Source organism: Panicum virgatum, chromosome 6N, assembly GCF_016808335.1.
Source record: "Panicum virgatum strain AP13 chromosome 6N, P.virgatum_v5, whole genome shotgun sequence".
NCBI lineage: Eukaryota > Viridiplantae > Streptophyta > Magnoliopsida > Poales > Poaceae > Panicum > Panicum virgatum.
In genome coordinates, this window is record NC_053150.1 from 31,113,946 (window position 1) to 31,133,221 (window position 19,276).

Here is a 19,276-nt window from a genome sequence, read left to right on the forward strand (position 1 = left end):
CTAACATAAAAAAAAATTAAAAAAAATGCCGTGCAGCTTGCGCAGCACATACGGGCAGGCTGAACCCCACCCACTCCCACTAACCTGCTTACGCTTTCAACTTCAATTGACGTAAAGTAGGTGATCTGGGTTCGAATATACGAACTGTAATAACGTAATTTTGAAGTTAAAACATGTAATGATATGGATCCAATTGATCCTATATACTACTTTCTCATTTTGTCTTTTCTAGATATATTAATTTTACTATACACATAGATATGTTATATAGATAAGTACATAGTAAAAATTATGCATCTAGAACTAATAATTTGGAGTGCAGGGAACTAATAATTTGGAGCGGAGTATATTGTTGCAACTCCCCACAACCACCAATTTAGGCCCAAACCTCCATTGCACACACAAAAACCATCGTGGGCCAAATTCCAATTGGGGCAGGATGTCGCTGAAGATATTTTAATTCCGACGACATACACATTTGCGCCCACAAATATGACGGATTTTTGCTTTCCATGGATTAGTTTTTACTTGGAAGCTTAGTCTGAATTTACAGAAGCCAATTCTCAAGTCCATATAATATGTACATCTAGTTACATAGAACCATAGCCAGTGTCAAGTCATCTAGAATGCACACTGGAATCCAGCAGGGCGTCATCTTTATTTACACCATCAAGACAGGCCACACTGTCAAGAGTGAGAAGCAATCACAAATATGTGAAGGTTGAATGACTAGACGGAAAACAGAGCTACACGAGTTTAGAACCTGTCAGGCCCAATTCTTCCGCTTGGACCTCAGCTGCATCAGTTTGTCCTTCCATGATGCTGTGGAAACAGACAAATAAACCAATCAACATTTTAAAGAGAACAGGACTAAGTCTGTTCTTTAAACTAAAGGTCGCTATTTTCCAACATTAACGCATATAAGGTGATTTATTGTGCTCAGGGTCCTTTACCCCTTTGCGAAGTACAGAAAGATGGTTGCAACTCGTGAAGGAAACAGAGTTATGCTTATGTAACATTTCAAACGATTTCAAGAAAGATTCTCAGGAAACATTATCTTGATGGCTGGATGAATTGGAATGAAGCCATAATATAAGAGATAGTATTGTTACCAGCATCCTTGTATCTCTCTTCAACAGCTGCGATGAGCATGTTCCGCACTAATCCAAACTCTTGAGCCTCAAGACAGGGCTGTCCATCAGGTCTGATAAAAAGTGCAAGTGTAATAGGTCAGTTGGTAAACTTTCTACATCTGAAATAGTGAAGTGCAGACGAATCTCCTCAAACTGCATCAATGCAAAAACTATGAAAATGTATCAATTTATAGGTTCCTCTTTGCCCTCACAAGTTACTATTTTACACAGCGTCTACTGCCCCACTCGTGTACATAAAAATTCTGAGTGAATATTTCATTTTTATGTTGGATAATTTACAGAAGCATGAAAGTAACAAGTCTGTAGGAAGATATAAACCAAAGTTACTGGCATTCTTACAGCTGTTGCATGACATTATTGGTTTCAGGCAATCAATGACAAACAACAAGTATATTTGTAAAATACCTATCAAGTTCTGTAAACAACAGCCCCTCTGATACACCAGCTGCTACCGCCATTCTTGCTGGCTCAACTGCCCTTATGCCATCACTGTATGCAAGACTTCTATGAACTTGAATAGGAACCTGTTCGTGTCAAGAAACTAAAATGAATATGGAGAGTAAGGATTTTCACAGATGTTCTAAATTTTTTGTTAAGATTGTAAATCCAAGCAAGTGCCCATTTTTCATTTCATTGCAACTGCTCACTTTCGTGGGCTAATGTTGTATATTAACATCCAATGTTGCATGTCACTTCATACCATTAACTGTCTCGATGAACTTGTGGCATTGGACTTAGAGGTAAGATTTTATACCCGCGTGCAGGTACAGGTATTGGAACAGGTATAAATATCTCTAGTGGGTGCGGGTATGGGATTGTACTATCTAGCAGGTATGTACACGTTGTCATCTCTAATTGGACTAACATAGTAATTTATTAAAAAAGGCAATGCAGATTCAGAGATGTAATCTAACTGGTCCAATCTTAAATCCAATGTAGCATGTCTCTTGATACCTAACTGTCTCAATGAACTAGTGACATAGGAGTAGCATCGTTATTTATTAAAAAAAAAAGACAAACCAGATTCAGAAATGTAATAATTGGTCCAATATCAAAAGGAAAGCCACTATAGAAACAAAGAGAAGGGCAAGAGCTGAAAACTTCATACTACTCAATGAATTAACATCTAGCAGAACCTTGAACAAGAATAATAAATATACCTTGCAGCGAACTGCAATGTTGATTGCATCTGAAGGTCGAAGATCAAAGGTGATACTATCTGTAGGATCTTCTGTCTGCAGAACAGGTGGTATCTAGTTTAGAATGTTATATATTAAAACGAAGCAGTTTCATCATCAAAATTAGTACCTTTGTCAGATAGAGTTCAGCACAATATGCTTCTTGAATTCTTTTGTTTACCCGAACAAGTTTTACCTGGAAAAAAGTACAAACATCATGATAGAAGGGGCAAGTGAATCAACATGTTATTATGTGAGTTTCCAAATTATGCGGACCTCATAACCCATTTTATCAATCATTTCCTTGACAACTTGATATATGGTAGGTCGTGCCTACAACAGATAAGTGTCATAGACTGCATCTAGCATAATAAACTGAAGCAGAGAGCTACAGTGATAGAAGGTATTACAATGTGGACATTGCGAATAGCTGCCATCAAAAGTACACTTGGCATTTCTACTGCAAAAAGTAAGTACATACAAATATATGAAAATCAATTAAAAGTTTAATTTCAAAGCAAACAGATAAAAGTTAAAGAGTTTCACATACAAACGATGATTGGAAGTAAAGTTTCGCTTCCATCTTCAATCCTCAAAACAATAGCTGGTTGTGGTGCACTCTCAGGAATATTTCTTCCTTGAGAATTATTATGCACACATCGCAGGTTTTTGCCATCTCGCATCTTGATTACATATCCTTCTGATCCACTTCTAACCTCAACTGAGACAGAAAACAGCAATAAGTGATCTTACTTTCAACAGTTAATTGAGACACCCATGTCTAGACTCTAGAATGTTATTGTCTAACTAATTAGTTGTCAGACAATCAATTTGCCATTTTTTTCCATCAGTAGAACTTAAGCCCACTCATATTCAACCATCATTTAGATTTAAGAATATCTTATCTGTCAACTCGACTTTGGCATGGTCAAAACTATATAATAAATAAACCATTCAAAACTATGTGCGCACAGTATTTGCAGCCGAAATTCATGCACAGTGGAAATGTTGCCAGCCTGTTGGAATGGTTTTGAGGTTTGACTAGTGCGACTAATGTACGGTAGCATCACGACATAACAGTCCCGAACTATTCAACAATAACAGTAGAGCTAAAAAGAATGGTTAAACTGCAATGCAAAATGAAATATTCAGTTGTTCCCTTTAGCTATTAGTCCCTAGTGGTTCACAGGAGAACTTTAAAATGTTCAGAAACTCATCTTATCAGGAAAAATAAATTTCAGAGTAACAACTTGAGACATATTCGTGTGAAGAGATTACCAGCTTCTAGAACAGTCGAATTAACATAATCTTCATCACTCTCGCTAAAGTTTCCAGCCATGTATCCATTACCATCAGAAGATGAGCTGAAGCTACAGCAAACATGGCTGGAATTTTTCACGGGCGGTTGAGAGATTGGAGAAATGAATCTAGTAATGTTCCTGTATTTTGACATGGCACCAAAGAATGCAGTCCCAAGTTGCCCAGATTTGACAAGGGAGTTGCTGATGAGCGCAGCAGAAGGAAGTTTTGCTTGCATCGCGGGACGGCACAGAACAGGCCCCTCCATCGCCATCAATCTGCCTACATGGTAAAACTGAAACAAATCAATAAATATCCATCACAGCCTCTGGATAATGTCCTGGGGAATAAGCCCAAGTCACCAATAGCAGCGGAAAAGTCAGAAAAATGATTCCTGCTCTGCGTGGATGTATTATCAGTTTCCCATTTCCTGACAACGACGTATCAACCAACAATCTGGCTTCATAGCTGAGATGGCCTGCAATCTAAAATGTCTGATCCTAATTGAGTGCTGATTATTTAGCCCCCGACCCCGAAATGTCCTGTCGGTTGCTGCGTCCAATCCTCAAAAAAATTGCGTAAGCATCCTAAACAATTTTCATTACCACAGCTGGAGATGACATCGAATACTTGTCCGTACAGCAAGGATAGCAGTAATCCGTTGATTCGCATCACCGTCAGAAGAAACTATTTAGCAAGGCCACCTCAGTTATCGATTGAACTGAGCAACCAGGTGAAGAATTATGGAAACGCATACTTCTCCGAATGCACGCCACACCCATACACATGATAATCGATGAAAGTACGGACCAAACATCCACAAAATTGCATCCTTCCTCACGCCGCTCCACGAGTATCGACGGGCCCAAGCATCGACAGGCGATAGCAAAGCAAGCAAGTATCCGCCCAAATCGAAGCTTAACCGTAAAGCACTCACCCGAAGCCAAATCCCCAACAGACAAAAAAAAAACCGGCTGTTTTCTCCCAAGCAACGAGGAGAAAGGACACCCAGAAATGGGACAGGAATCGGAAGAGACTAAGAGAGTGGGAGCAAGCCGCGAGAATCGCGTCGGGGCCAAGCCTGATTTGGAAAAGGGGGCGAGGAAAGAAAGGATCGGCTTACCAGCAGCAATGGCGGCCGCTCCTTGGGACCGAGAGGAAGCAGAGCACGAGAGCAACTTCAGAGGACGGTGGAGAGAGAGAGATGTGATCGCTGTGGATTATGATGTGTTCCGTGTTCGGGTAGAAAAAGGGAAGAAAGAGGTGGGGGTTGCTTGCCTTTCGCTTTTATCTGGAAGAGACCAGAAACCTGAAACGGTGGGCGGGCGGGGGAATTCCTCTCCCGAATTACTCTTTTGCCCCTACTTTCTTGGCTCGGCCCTGTTTTACTCTCGGATCCTGTTTGTGGCTTGTTTCGTGTGAAACAAGTTGCCGTAACAAGCACAAAACGTATTTGCTTGCTCATTTTTAGACCAGTTTCAATGTTATTGTTAATAGTTTCATGAACATTAAATACATAGCACATCATCAGATTTGGTGACATGACAAGCTAATAAAGATGAGAGAGATTATCAGTATTTCATCACCACGAAAGTCCCTCGCCCCGGTTACTAAGATTGACAACACCCGATGAAACCCACACTCGTTTCATCCCTGGATCGGTTGTTGCTCGCGCGACCTCCCCCAACCTTTGCTCCATGCGCTCGGGTTGAATACCTCATGCTCCCACGCTCCTTGCGCTCGCACGCAGGCCATTCTACGGTTTCTCGTGCTCGATCACCTCTCCTCCTCCCCACGCTCGCGCACGCCATTTGCTGCAACGCATCAATTTGGTGCTTCCTTCCCCGCTCCCCATTCACCAAATTGGTCAAGAAGGCTCCAAATCACTCGCTTTGCCCTCCAAATTACAGGGCATAGACCACGCCTTTCCCTGCCCTTCACTACGCTTTCGATTTGGTGCCAACAGATAAACCAGCAAAAGAGACATGTTCTTCCCCTCTGTCTCAGCAAAGGGACCCCTCATCTCTATGCGTAAGATGTCCTGCCAAGGGAAATCGATTTCCAATCTATGTGCACTACTACAGAATAGGTCTTTGTTCCAGGCCATTTGTCCCGGTTACATTTGGGCCCGGGACAAAAGGTGGCTTTTATCCCGGGTCCAACGGCAAGCTGGGCCAACGTGGGGGACAGGGCCTTTTTGTCCCGGGTGGAGCCACCAACCCGGACAAAAGGCCCCTCCACGTGATAGTTCAAAGGAAGTTATTCTATACTGAGTCACATGTACTACTTAGGTGAGTTGGCAAGGAAACCATGCGCTAGGCAAGAGGTCTTGGGATCGAAACTCATGGTGTGCAAAAAAAATTTTAACGTCAGGCACCTTTTGTCCCGATTCTGCCACCCTCGAGGCTTTTGTCCCGGAAGTCTTGTCCCGGTTACAAAACCGGGACAAAAGCCAGTTTGGAACCGGGACAAAAGGCTGAATCTGTAGTAGTGGTGGTGGCCTGGCAAAATGTTTTTGTTTTCAATGTTGTTGTACAGTTTTGAGCTATTTGCCAAGGTTACATGATTTGAGCGTGCGCACGAGGGCATCAACAAACCTACTGGTGCTGGAAGTCCTCACAAACGATGAGTTGGTAGGTGGTATGCCTGTTCCCAAATCCTCTCTCCCCTCCCCCTTTGTTTCCAGGTCTCACCGACGATCCTTAATCCTGAGAAGCTAGTCGACAATGTCCGACGAAGGATAGCGCATGGCGACGGATCTAGCGAAAAATCGACACGCATCGATGAAACCAGTCCAAAAATCACCACTCTTCTCCTGCACAGGACACGGTAAGTGCTATCTCTCGTAGCTCTCTTTCATTCATTCCAAAACCCACCTTCTTGCCATGGAAGAACCCACCAACATAGCTACATCCATGAAAAATCCTACCGATCCACCTTCTGGGAATCACCACCGCACCCAAAGGCAGCAAAGAAATCCCAGATCTGGTGCGTCAATGACATCCAGGAAGTCGGCGCTTCAGGAAGTAGGCAGATGGTGTACAATGATGACATCCCAGATCTGGTGCGTCGATGCAAGCGATGCAGCTAGTCCTTCCAAGATAAATACAAATAGCTCCAAACATCCCAACTCAAGTCTCAGCACCAGAAACGGGCTTAAACATCTTAATTAAGGTAGCCCAACCCGAAGGTCAAGGAAGAAACATCCCCTTAAATGCAGTCAGATTAGACCTTGTAAGGGCATGGAAAAACAACTACTATGATATTTCCTAGGTACAACCTAACCTCTTCATGGTGCTCTTCAAAGACCAACATAGCATGCACTTTTATCTGGTCTGGACAATCTTGGAATATCTGTAGGGAAACATGTCGGTATTTTTACCGCTCGCCTACCTTGGGATGCCCTAAGGTAGGAGATTGTTGGGACCAGATTACCGAATCTGGAACTTGAAGGTAAACGCAAGGACACAAGACACAAATTTAGACAGGTTCGGGCCACCGGAATAGCGTAATACCCTACGTCCTGTATAGTGGTTTGGTATATTGCGTCTTGCGCTGGGGTGTTGTGCTCGGTTGAGCTATCTGTTGGTTCATCTTCTTCTTCTACCGATCTAGGTACCCGACCCTCCTTTAAATAGTCCAGGGGGCGGAATTCTAGTCGGTTTACAAAATAGGAGTCCTAAGAGGATTACAGAGGAATCATAATAGAAGCCCAGTTTCTTCCTTTCTTGTGTGTATCTGGAATCTTTCTACATCTATGCGGTGTGCACAGTCCCGTGGGCCCGGGTCTGACAAGCCCTCGAGCTCTTCGTAGCCGAGTACTGCAGGCGTCGAGTACTTCTGAAGTCGTCTTCGAGTACTTTGGGTGCTCCGTTGAGTGCTTCGAGTGATCTTCTTAGTACTTCCGACTGCATTGAGGCTGTGAGGTGCTCAAGCCCCGAAAGTCTTCTTTTATATGGTGCGTGATGAACTCGCGCTCCATATGGAGTAGCCCCCGAGCCTTAGGTTAAATCGCAGAATCAGGCTGAGGGTCAAATCAGTCTTCAATCTTCTGGTCTTTATCTTCCAAAAATTTGAAAAGTAAGCGTCGATGACATGTGTCCCGCAGCCCCCGAGCCTTGAATCCAAATTTCAAGATTTGGAATAAAGGATCCAAAAGTCGTGGCACGCAGTGAAGAATTTTTCTTGCCTCTAGTCTTCACATGAGTCAGCATCGACTAGTTTTGCAGCGTCCAGCCCTCGAGCCTGCAAGACAGGCGAGTCATAGAAGCCACGTCGAGTAGTTTTTGTTGTCCAGCCCCCGAGCCTCAGAGCAGGACATGCCAGCAGCATGCTGCAGGTCCGATCTTCTGTGAAACAAACATAAAAATATGTTGTAAAATGATATACATGATATCATGTTGGGAGTATCCCAGCATTGTAGAAAATTCTTGTAAAAACGGGAGAAAATCCCAGCATTAAAGAATGCATATAAAACTTTTTTTTTGTGTCTTCCGGTCATGTAATTTCCCCAAGCAGTTAGCCTATTACGTGTAAGCACCTGATCCCAGATAGCCGTAGCCCATAGCACAGGGAACGTGGCCGCATGCACGCGTAGGAACATAGGCGTACAGAAGAGTCGAGGTTGGCGTATGCTCCTCGAGTACTTTAGCAATCGTTGAGAGAAGACAACGAAAACAGCGAAAAAGTCGACAAGGCGACAAATAAGATGCGCGGTGCGCATAAAGCACTCGATGAGAGTGCGGGTTACAGACAAAAAAGTCGGCAAAAGTGTGGGTTGCTCACAAGAAAAGTCGGCAAGAGTGCGGGTTGCGCACAAAGCAGTCGATTACGATGTAGCCCCCGAGCGTAGGTTCGGTCAAGAGGCGTACACCAAAAAAGCAGTCGATCTTGTGAAAAAATAAGTCGAAAAAAAGGTATAAATGACTTAGTGTTGGTGGAGAGTGCTTCCGGGATGGACGAACACTACAACAGTGAAGGAGCGCACCAGTCGAAGTGAACAACTCCAAGTCAGAAACGAGGCTTCGCACAGTAAATTGGATTCTCTCTCTGTATTCAATGTGTCCCATCAATGTACAGGGGCCGGGTATTTATAGGTGACGGTTCACCTACCACCCTCCGTTATTACACCGTAATGCCCCCTAACAACTATATTCCCGGTATATTCTCTGGTTACAATCGTATTTTTACATCATTTGGTAAATTACATCCAAGCCTCTTCTGCCCATTGGGCCCATTACAGCCCATTGGGCCCATTACAAGATTCTCTGCGCGGCTTTCGAAGCGCTCACTCTTCGACGCCTTCCCTTCTAGTCTTCGACTTCGCAATCGGCGCCCTAGTTTTCGCCGTAGGCGCCTCGTTCTTCGCCTCTCTCCGCTTCTCTTCGTCTTCGCCGTAGGCGCCTCGGTCCTCGCCACTCTTCGCTTCTCTTCGTCTCCGCCTGCGACGAACCGGTCTTTGTCATAGGCGCCTCGGTCTTCGCCACTCTTCGGTTCTCTTCGTCTTCGCTTGTGGCGAACCAGTCTTCGCCGTAGGCGCCTCGGTCTTCGCCCGAAGCCTGAAGCCCTTTGACTGCTCAGCTTGCCGAGCCAGGAGGAGACCTTGTTATTGCATTCAAATTGCGCGCGGGCCTTCGGTCGATGGCCGAAGGTGGCGCCCCCAACAGTAGCCCCTCAGAGTCATTGCCCATCCTTGGAGGGGCGATGACTTCGACTTCTTTTCCCAAAGCGCCACCCTTCGGGCCTTGACCGATCGCTTCGCGGTTCGTCGAGGCCTGAGTCTTTTCAATTCACCTGCGAAGCAACGGACCAGACATCGAGGCGTATTAAATGCATTAAAGAGTTAATCAAAAATTAACTTGACTTTTTTGTTTGACACGTCGCCCGAGGTTTCCGGTGCGAAAATCCGACATTGCCCTTCCCCGCGCGATCCCTCCGCGAAAATTCTAGAGGGGTAAAACAGATTTTTCACGTCCCCCCACCCTCCTATATAAGTGGGGGTGATCGGGCGGGGGACGGTATGCTTTCTTTGCTTTCCGGCGCCGAACTCTCTTGCTTCACTCTGCTTTTGTGCCTCTTTGTCTCAGTTTTAGCTCCTCTCCCATCGTTTGCGCCACGGCGAACTCGCTTGGTCCTGCGATGGCTCCGAAGAAGAGAAAGTTCCTGCCTACCACCTTCTTCGGTCTGACGAAGATGACTCTGGCGATGCTTGGAAAAATGGAGAACCAAGGGGTACTGACTCCTGGCCTTGGATGTGTTCCACCGGAGACGGACACCTACGCGAAGCCAAGAGAAGACGAAGTGCTCGTCTTCAAGGACTTCTTTCCTGCTAGGCTTCGCTCCCCCTCGACCCCGCTGTCGTCGACATCTTCGCCCGGTACGGCGTCTTCCTGCACCACATGACCCCGAACTTTTTTGCCCGCGTCAACCTTTTCATGTGGTTGTCGAAGACCTGCCACCTCGTCCCGACCCCGGAGAACTTCACTCGAGTGATGCGGGTGCACTACCAGCCGAAGAGCATCTCCGTTTGTGGTTCTGACAGTGTCTCAACGGAGATGGAGCCCCAGTATTTGTGCTACACCTTCGCCTTTCAACATACTGCTCACAGTCCCGTCGGGGCGTCGAAGAATAAGTGGCCAGGGGATTGGTCTTCGTTCTGGTTTTACCACAAGGTGCCCCTCGACCCGGAGACGAAGCGCCACCCTTTGGTTGTTCAGAAGCTTGGAAATTTGGGCAACACCCCGAAGGTGGACGTGGCTCGCATCCCTGCGAACGAAGCTTTCATGACCGTCCTTCGTGAGGTGTCGAAAGTGCTCAGCATGCGTGACATAATAGAAGAGTTCGTCGCATGCGGGTGCTTCCCCCTCAGAGAGGGCTGAACCATTTCCTCCTGGGCTCCTTTGGAGAGGGAAGTTTATGGGCTTCCGATGCCCAACTTTAGCGAAGTCTTCGGACTTCAACAAGAACGTAAGTTTTTTTTTGCGAGGACAATAATAACTTTTGTCTTCGTTTTCAGAAATAGATGTAGCGGAGGTGGAGACCCGCGCTGACGAGATGGTTGGACCAGTGTCCGGCAATGAATATGACTTGCTTCTGTCCAAACTTGCCGACGCGAGAGGCAATCGGGTGTTTTCCTTTTTCGGCATCGAAGCCCCTCAGTGTGCGGCCGAAGCTCTTCTCGCTGTTCAGAAAGCAGGGGGAAAAGCTGGAGGCACCGGTGGCATCACTGCCACACTTGAGAAGAAAAAACAGAAAAAGGGGGGCTTTGGCCCTGGCGGAGGGAAACGCTCGAAGCTTTTGGATTTCCTCACTTCCTCGCCCCTTTGCAGCGCTGGGGAGTCCGAAGACAATGGGGGAGATAGAAATCCCATCACCACTTCTTCACCTCCCATTTCCGCTCGTCCTATCGCGGCCGTCGCTCCACCGCCGAAGCCCTCACTGGCTTTAGAGTACAGTGCCATGGAGCCAGACAGCGATGACGAACTCGTCCAGGAGATCCAATCTGTCCCGGCGACCATGGAGCCCCATGCTAAAAACTCAGTCGCAGCCCCTTCGTCTCCGAGTTCATCATCGACGTCTTCGGATTCGTCATCATCATCAAGCGGCGAGGACGTGGAGGGGTACGGTCCTGGTCCCCAGGGACATGCCACTACCCCCGAGACGGCCCCAACCGTCGCTGTGGGCGAGGGCGACCGGGTTCCTGCCGCCGGGTCTTCCAGTTGAAGGCCCGCGACGTTCACCTCGACAGAGAGCAGCGGCTACCACGTAAGCACCTCCGACCCTGTTGAGGTGGCTGCTTCTCTCGGGATGCCGGAGGCGAAGCTGATCGGGGACAACATCGTCGGCAGTCTTCGGTTTTTTAGCAGCGACCGGGAGAGGAGATTCCTCGCCGAAGCCGGCTCCTCCTTCGGCTTTCCCCTTATGGAGAAGCGCCTGATGTCCACCGGAGTGAGCCAAATTCTTCAAGACGTTGAAGACCTCTCCTTAAAGGTCTTCGTCACTTCGTGTTGCGCCTCCCATCAACTCGTCGCTTCGTGTTGCGCCTCCCATCAACTCAGGATTGACAACGAACGAACTTCGCAGTTGGCGATAATGGAGGAGCGTGTGGTAGCCCTGGAAAAGGAAAAAACTACTCTCGAGGAGGCACTCGTTGCTGCACGTGCTGAGGTGAGGAACCATGCCGAGGCTGGCGAGGCTGCTCACCGGGACGCACTTGCTGTGGAGAAGGCCAAGGAAAATGCTAAAAGAGCTAAAGCTGAAGCCGAAGAGGCCCGGAGGGTTGCCGAAGCTCAACGTGTCCGTGGGAAAGATGTTGTTCAGCGATGGCGCACTGCTATCAGCTCCTTCGCATATTTGGTGCAAACTGATATTCACGGCCTACTCGCGGAGTTCGCTATTGACCCCTCGGAGATATCACAAGAGGAGAATGTCGAAGTGGCGGAGCTATTCCGCTGGATCCGTGCCTCCTTGGTGATGTCCAGATCTGGCGCAGACTTGAAATGCGAGCTGTCTGCTACGGTTGCGGCACGTACTCTTAGTGCGGCCTTCTGCCGTTTGCTTCCAGCAGAGAGCAGTGCCTCTTCGGCGGGCATCGTGAAGGCTCAGCTGCGACTTCTTTGGGACTCGTGTTTTGAATGGCCTTCGCTGGACTCCTTGCGCCCCGAGGCCCTTCCTGCCCTGCCGAAGAATATCACCAAGAACTTCGCGAAGTACTTCAATGAAGAGGGGCGGCTACTTGTCGATGTTGAGCTTGAGCACATGAAAGATCAGGTACCACTTCGCGTTTCTCAAAAGTACTATTTTTGTTGCCGTCTTCGCTTTATCGACATGATTGATTTCTCTTAGATTCAAGAGAAGGCAGAAATCTTCACTCGAGGCTTCCTTGGCGAGGCTGAAGCCGGCAACTTGCGCCGTGGCGCTCCCGGTGGCGGCGAAGACGGAGCCCCTGGCCATGGCAAGGTCGAAGATGGCGGGGGGCAAGCAGATGATGTGCTGAAGATCGGCGAGGTGTGATGACTAAAGGCCTAGTGATTTTTGTAGTAGTGTAGTATTGAAAACAGAAGTATCACTGTATCTAACGCCTTCGATGTCTGCGCAGGACCCTGCGTTGGCCCCTGCGCGGATCATCGAAGGTATAATTCCTTGGCGCTTGAACCACGGGAATTTTTATGTTTCTGGTTTAACTTGGGAGAAGTTCCGTGCCCGTCGCCCATGGCTTTCATTTGATGAGTTTTGGTCTGACCGAGAACGTGTATATGACTATCGGAATGCCGATACAAAACGTTTCTTCGCGGAATTCCAGCGCAATTCCGAAGAACACGCAAAAGTTCTGTCTGAGCGCCGGCTTCGCCGTGAAATAAAACGTCTTTTGGACACCGATAGGTCTTATAAAGCGCCCATGGGCCTTCTAGAGCCGAAGCCGGAGCCTGTTGAAGACATGGTTGCTCCGCATGAATTCATGTATCGTCGCCAAGGGATTTTTGACGAAGGCTCTTCTTAACGATGGGGTGCCCTCGCTTGCAGGGGTTGAATTTGAAGCCTTTCTTCGCCGGACAGCCGAAGAAATAATAGATGTTGCGGTCCGCGAAGTCATATCTAACTTGGACTGCCTTATCTTCGACAAAGAAATTTTAGATGTAACTTCATAATTTAGTTTTCGTGGAGTCTTCGACTTAGCGCTTAGGGAAGAAATTTGTATCTTTCTTCACTTTTGTGCGAAGTGTACACGTGCGTTTTCTTCGCTTATTATTGCAAAGTGTAATTTTTCATGTAACACGAACTATTCTTTTTATATACAAATGAATATATTTGTGCTTCCTAGTTTTATCCTTCGACTGTGCAAACTTGTATTTTGCGAAGCGCCACCCCCCTTTTTTGCACGGGCAGGAGGATGAAAGTCATCGACGCCGCAGTCTAGCGTGTGTACGTTTTGCGAAGCGCCACCCCCCCTTTGCTCGACTTGCGGGGGGTAGATGAATTTTTATGCGAGATTTCGACTTTGGTTATTTGCTCATCAACTTTCCTGCCCTGGGATCTTCGCTCATGAAGATTTTTTGTCTTCGACTTTCTGCCTTGGGCTCTTCGCTCGCAAGGACTTTTCTGCCTTAGGCTTTTCGCTCATAAGGACTTTTATGTCTTCGAATTTCTGCCTTGGGCTCTTCGCTCGCAAGGACTTTTCTGCCTTAGGCTTTTCGCTCATAAGGACTTTTATGTCTTCGAATTTCTGCCTTGGGCTCTTCGCTCGCAAGGACTTCTCTGCCTTAGGCTTTTCGCTCATAAGGACTTTGCTATTTAGTTGGAAGTAAAGCTAAGAGGTGCGAAGCCCCTATACGAGATTGCGTCCCGTGCTTACTTCTTTCAAGCTTCATCGCTTGTTTTATGCGCCGATGACTCCCCTCTTCGCTTGGCGAAAAGGGATAGACGCTTCGGTGCTTTCACCATATTCCTGTTCCTGAGGTTTTTCTTTTCGGGGACCTTGCTTATATTTCACAAGGGGTTACACAGGGTTCCGCCTCGTTAAAAATGTCACACCTCCGACGTTCAGAGTGAACGTGTGAAGACTTCCCCCATGAGGAAAAGAGTACAGTCCCTTCGATACATTGTGCGAATTTCTCGCAAACAAAAAATAAAATTAAAAAAAATTGCGGAAATAAATACTAAACTGTTAAGCCCCTTCGGTTATTTTTCTCCGTGGGCTCTTACATTGTTCCTACACATAGTACTTTTGCAACATATCTTTATCCCATGAGTATGGGTCTTTGACACCTTCCAGTGTGCGAAGTTTGCAGGCTTCTGGTCTCACCATGGAGGCGACAATGAATGGTCCATCCCACTTGCTATGCATCTTCCCTTTCTATTTGGCTTTCGGGATTCTGCGAAGCACAAGATCCCCTTCTTGAATCTCCCTGGGCTTCACCTTCTTGTTCTTCCATCTTCGAGTCTCTTCTTGGTATTTGCCAAGGTTGATTGCTGCTTGCATCTTTGCTGCCTCGATTGTGTCAATTGAAGGCTTTATGTCTTCCTCTATATTGTTCGTCCCTTCGGACATCCTCCAAGATTTGAGCTTGATTTCTTCGGGCGTGACAGCTTCTTCGCCGTACAAGAGCTTGAACGGAGTAAACTTCGTTGTCCTTGACTCTGTCGTATTGTGTGACCAAATTACCCTTGATAACTCATCTATCCACTTCCCCTTTGGCAACTCGGTGATATTCTTCTTTATGCATGCGAAGATAATGCCGTTGGCCCTTTCCACCGCGTCGTTCGATTGCGGGTGATAGACCGAAGCGAAACATAGCTTCGTCCCAAGCTGCATGGTGAAGTCTCTGAATGTGGTGCAATCAAATTGCTTGCCGTTGTCTACGGTGACTTCTTTTGGTACGCCGAAGCGGCACACCATGTTTTGCCAGAAGAACTTCTGCAAGGCTCCGGCTGTGATATCTCTGAGAGCCTTGGCTTCGACCCACTTCGAGAAATATTCTACTGCGACTGCAGCAAACTTGTAGTTTCCTAGCACTGTGGGCAAAGGCCCTACAATGTCGATGCCCCATCGAGCAAGGGGCCACACCGGAGGCAATAACTGCACTTCGTCTGGTGGAAATTTGTTGTACGGTGCATGCCTTTGGCAATTTGAGCATTTTCGGACCACTTCGTGCGCGTCTGCAACCACCGAAGGCCAATAGAAACCTTCACGAAAAGCTTTGCCTACCAATGCCCTTGTTGCAATGTGCGAAGAGCACATGCCTGCGTGAATCTCATCGAGCAACTGTCAGCCTTCTTCACAAGAGATGCACTTCAGGAGGGGCGCGCAGACACCCCCTCGATATAGGTTTTCGTTTATGATTTTGTAGTTGCAAGCACGGAGAGCCATTCTCTTTTCTTACTTGTCATCTTCAGGGACGAAATGCCCTCGCAGATAGGCCATTATGGTTGCCCTCCAGTCTTCGCTGGTTATGGCGTTGATGAATTTTACAGGCTCTTCGGCGCAGTTGACAGAGCTCTGCTTCAATGTTTCAAAGAACACATCTGGTGACAGAGGATCATATTGAGCTGCGGCCTTCGCCAGTATATCGGCTTGCTTGTTTTGCGATCTTGGGAAGCTCCGTATGCTGAATCCGAGGAAAAACCTCTCCATGCCTCGGACGGCTGCCAGATACTTTGACAGCTCCGGCTTTAGTGCTCTATTGGTTTTATTGATGTGTCCGGTGATTAGCTCCGAGTCGGATCTGATGGATAGCCTTCGCGCTCCCAGTGCTCTTGCCTTGCGAAGACCTAGAAGCAGGCCTTCGTATTCTGCAACATTGTTTGTGCACCCTTTGAAGTCTAGCCTCGTTGCATATTTCAATTGTGTGCCCGATGGGGCAGTGAGGATTGCCGAAGCCCCTGCCCCATCTCTCTTGTATGCCCCATCACATTCAAGCTGCCATATTGATTCTAACTTCGGTGTCTCTTGCGAAGGCACCGCTGGAGTCCAGTCTGCAATGAACTCTGCCAAGACCTGGGACTTGATTACTGTTCTGGGGACAAAGTCAATTGTATGCTCTGCTAGTTTTGTAGCCCATTTGCCTATTCTACCTGAGGCCTCCTTGTTTTCAAACATATCCCGAAGAGGGAATGAAGTTGGAACTTTTATCTTGTGACTCTGGAAGTAGTAGCGAAGTTTGCGCGAAGCCATGACTACTGTGTAAGACATTTTTTCCATTTCGGAGTAAAGTAGTTTCGAGCCACTCAGGGCTTTGGAGACGAAATAGATGGGGACTTGCTTAAGTTCACCTTCGATTAATCTCTCTTCGACGAGAGCTGCACTGACCGCGGCACCCGAAGAGGCGATGTACAGCAAGAGCTCTGCCTTCCTAGAAGGGCTGGTCATGACTGCCAGGTTTTCTATAAATGTTTTCAAGGCTTCAAACGCCTTCGCTTGCTCTTCGCCCCATTGCATGTTGCCAGCTCCTTTCAGTGCTTTGAAGAATGGGAGAGACTTTTCTGCCGACCTGGAGATGAATCTGTTCAGCGAAGCCAATCGACCTGTCAATTTTTGAACTCCTTTCTTTGTGGTTGGCGGCTTCATCCGCCTGATTGCCTTGATCTTCTCAGGGTTCGCCTCTATACCCCTTTATGTGATCATACAACCCAATAGCTTGCCTCTTCGAACACCGAAGACACATTTTCAGGGTTTAGCTTTAGCCCGTGCCGGCCAAGGTTTGCAAATGTTTCACGAAGATCTTGTATGTGATCTTCTTTTTTCTTGCTCCGAACGACCACGTCATCCACATATGCGGAGATGTTTCTGTCTAGCTGGTCCCCAAGCACCTTCTTGATCATTCTGTTAAATGTACAGCCTGCGTTGCGGAGGCCTTCTGGCATCCTGATGTAACAGTATGTCCCGAAGGGAGTGGTGAAACTAGTTTTCTCTTCGTCCCCCTTATTCATGAAAATCTGGTGATAGCCGGAGAAACAATCCAGCATGCTCAACATTTCTGAGCCGGCCGCCGCATCGACCAATGTGTCGATGCGAGGCAAGGGTATTCATCCATCGGACAAGCCTTATTAAGGTTGGTGAAGTCGATGCACATTCTCCATTTCCCATTCTTCTTCGGTACCATGACCACATTTGCCAACCACTCTGGGTATTGCACCTCTCGAATGACACCTGCGTCTAGCAATTTCTGCACCTCACCCTGTGCTGCTTTCTTCCTCTCTTCGGACATTGACCTCTGCCCCTGCTTGATCGGTTTTGCCTTCGGGTTGACTGTAAGCGTATGCTCAATGACTTCTCAACTGACTCCTTGCAGGTCGGACGAAGACCATGCGAAGACGTCTTGATTGTTCCTCAGAAACTATATGAGTCTGACTTCTTCGTGCTCCTCGAGGTCCTTGCCGATGATCACCAGACGATCAGGCACATCTTCGCATAATGGTACCTTATTTGTATGTTCTGCTGGTGAGACCCCTTCGTTTTTACGGTCTCTTCGCAAGTCTTCGGCAACAAATGTTCTTGTATCCTCTTCGGCAGCCTCAATGGTATGCACAGTTTTGTTGGTGCTATACGCGTTATCTTCGCACCTGCGCGCTTCTTCTTTATTGCCGTAGACGGTCACGACTCCCCCTGCCAAAGGTATCTTCATGCATAGATACGGCTGATGGATTACAGCTGCAAACTTCACCAGGGTGTTGCGGCCAAAGATGGCATTGTATGGATAGTTGATGTCCACTACATCAAAAGTTATTGCTTCGGTTCTTTGCATGACCCCTTCGCCGAATGTGATGTTGAGCTCTATCTTGCCGAGGGCCTCGATTCTCTTCCCTCCGAAGCCAATGAGAGGGTATTGTGATTTTTTCAGAGATTGCTCTGGGAACCCCATCTTGACGAAGCACTGCCATACCAGAATGTCTGCGGAGCTGCCATTGTCGACCAATATCCTTCCGACGTCGTTCCCAGCGAAGTGTACTGAATTCTTACCAATGTTGGCTCTAATGACAAGGGTGTCATTGTGAGGGTAGTGTTGTAGCCGAAGATCCGCCTGTGTGAAGTTTATTGGGACATGCGACCATGGAGTTCGGAAACATTTGCCTTCACTCACATGAGAGACAGTTCTGAAGTATTCTTTGCGTTGCCTCTTCGTCTCATGAACCGGTTCATTGGATCCTCCGGAGATGGCATTGATGATGTTAACCATGCTGCTGGATGGTCCGTCGCCTGCTCTCTCTCCGGTATCTGTCCTGGCTCGATCTTCAGTGGTGGGGGTAGAGGCATGGAGCTCCTTGACCATGTGTTGGCGTACTACGGAGCGGGTAGCATCGGCATCGACTGGTGCGAAGGTGGTGGCATGGATTATTGCGAAGGCAATGACATTGGAGGTGTGTATGATGGGTTGTAGTTGTAAACTGAGTATGATACTGGCCAATTTGGTGTTGGGGTCTAGGTGGTTTGTGGAAGAGGAACTGGATGCGGTGGTTGCAAAGTGTAATTTACTAGTTTTGCTGATTGTGCATTTTTGCGTTCGAGCTCTGCCTTCGTTTCAATTGCGATTGGGCATTCATTGGTCCAATGACCTTGGTCCTTCCCATGGAAATAGCAAAATGGTGTTTTTCCCTTCGGCCCCCCTTTTCTCTTCGGCCTTTCTGGTAGTGGTCTTCGCGATTGTATCTGTCTTCGCGGTTGGACCTGTTATCATGGCTGGGCCTGTCTTCGCTTCTAGATATATCTTCATGGCTAGATATGTCTTCGCGGCTAGATCTATCTTCGTGTTGGTCTCTGCCGCCCTTGTTCTTGTGGTGCCTGGTTTCACGTGACTCCTCCTCGGAGACGCTATTGACAGTTCTTTGCTTCGACTGGTCGGAATGCCATGGCTTCTGGTGCGACCTCTCATTATTCCTTGACTTCCTCTTCTCATTCATTTCTTCAAGCTTCTGCCTCTTCGCATGGTCTGATATGCAATATTCTTGCATAATCTCGAACAATTTGGTAACTGTCTTCGGCCTTCGCCGGGTTAAGTACTCCCCGCATGGGCCGAGGCTGATCCCATTGACTACTGAGTTGATAATGCTCTGGTCAGTGACGTCTGGCCCTCTTGCGCGAAGCTTTATCAAGCTCTGAAGGTACACCTATAAAGTCATGCTTCCTTGCTTCAAGTTATGGAAGTCGCAGGA

General features: G+C 47.4%; 1 protein-coding gene across 5 annotated transcripts; it reads right to left on the reverse strand.

Moving 5' to 3' along the window:
• Positions 1 to 429: 429 nt before the first annotated feature.
• On the reverse strand, positions 430 to 4,910 carry LOC120678561 (bifunctional nuclease 2). 5 transcript variants are annotated; one of them, XM_039959805.1, is made up of 11 exons: positions 4,755 to 4,910; positions 3,611 to 3,913; positions 2,883 to 3,053; positions 2,743 to 2,792; positions 2,609 to 2,665; positions 2,463 to 2,528; positions 2,315 to 2,389; positions 1,560 to 1,678; positions 1,113 to 1,204; positions 764 to 822; positions 430 to 684 (listed from the first exon to the last, which is right to left on the reverse strand). In XM_039959805.1, the coding sequence occupies exons 2-10, from the start codon at positions 3,903 to 3,905 to the stop codon at positions 767 to 769; spliced, it is 981 nt and encodes a 326-aa protein (XP_039815739.1). In that variant the 5' UTR covers positions 3,906 to 3,913; positions 4,755 to 4,910; the 3' UTR covers positions 430 to 684; positions 764 to 766. The 5 variants fall into 5 exon arrangements, with proteins under 5 accessions (XP_039815739.1, XP_039815741.1, XP_039815742.1 ...); XM_039959807.1 differs by having other exon boundaries at positions 3,611 to 3,909; positions 4,755 to 4,901; XM_039959808.1 differs by having other exon boundaries at positions 3,611 to 3,926; positions 4,755 to 4,884.
• Between the last annotated feature and the right edge of the window lie 14,366 nt (positions 4,911 to 19,276).

What these genes read in the sequence shown, in the direction of transcription:
- LOC120678561 (XM_039959805.1), bottom strand. Translation starts at nt 3,905, where the DNA reads ATGGCGATGGAGGGGCCTGTTCTGTGCCGTCCCGCGATGCAAGCAAAA. An exon ending in TTCGACTGTTCTAGAAGCTG is followed by an intron (nt 3,054 to 3,610) that starts GTAATCTCTTCA and finishes TTTCTGTCTCAG; the next exon opens with TTGAGGTTAGAAGTGGATCA. An exon ending in TTGATAAAATGGGTTATGAG is followed by an intron (nt 2,529 to 2,608) that starts GTCCGCATAATT and finishes ACTTTTTTCCAG; the next exon opens with GTAAAACTTGTTCGGGTAAA.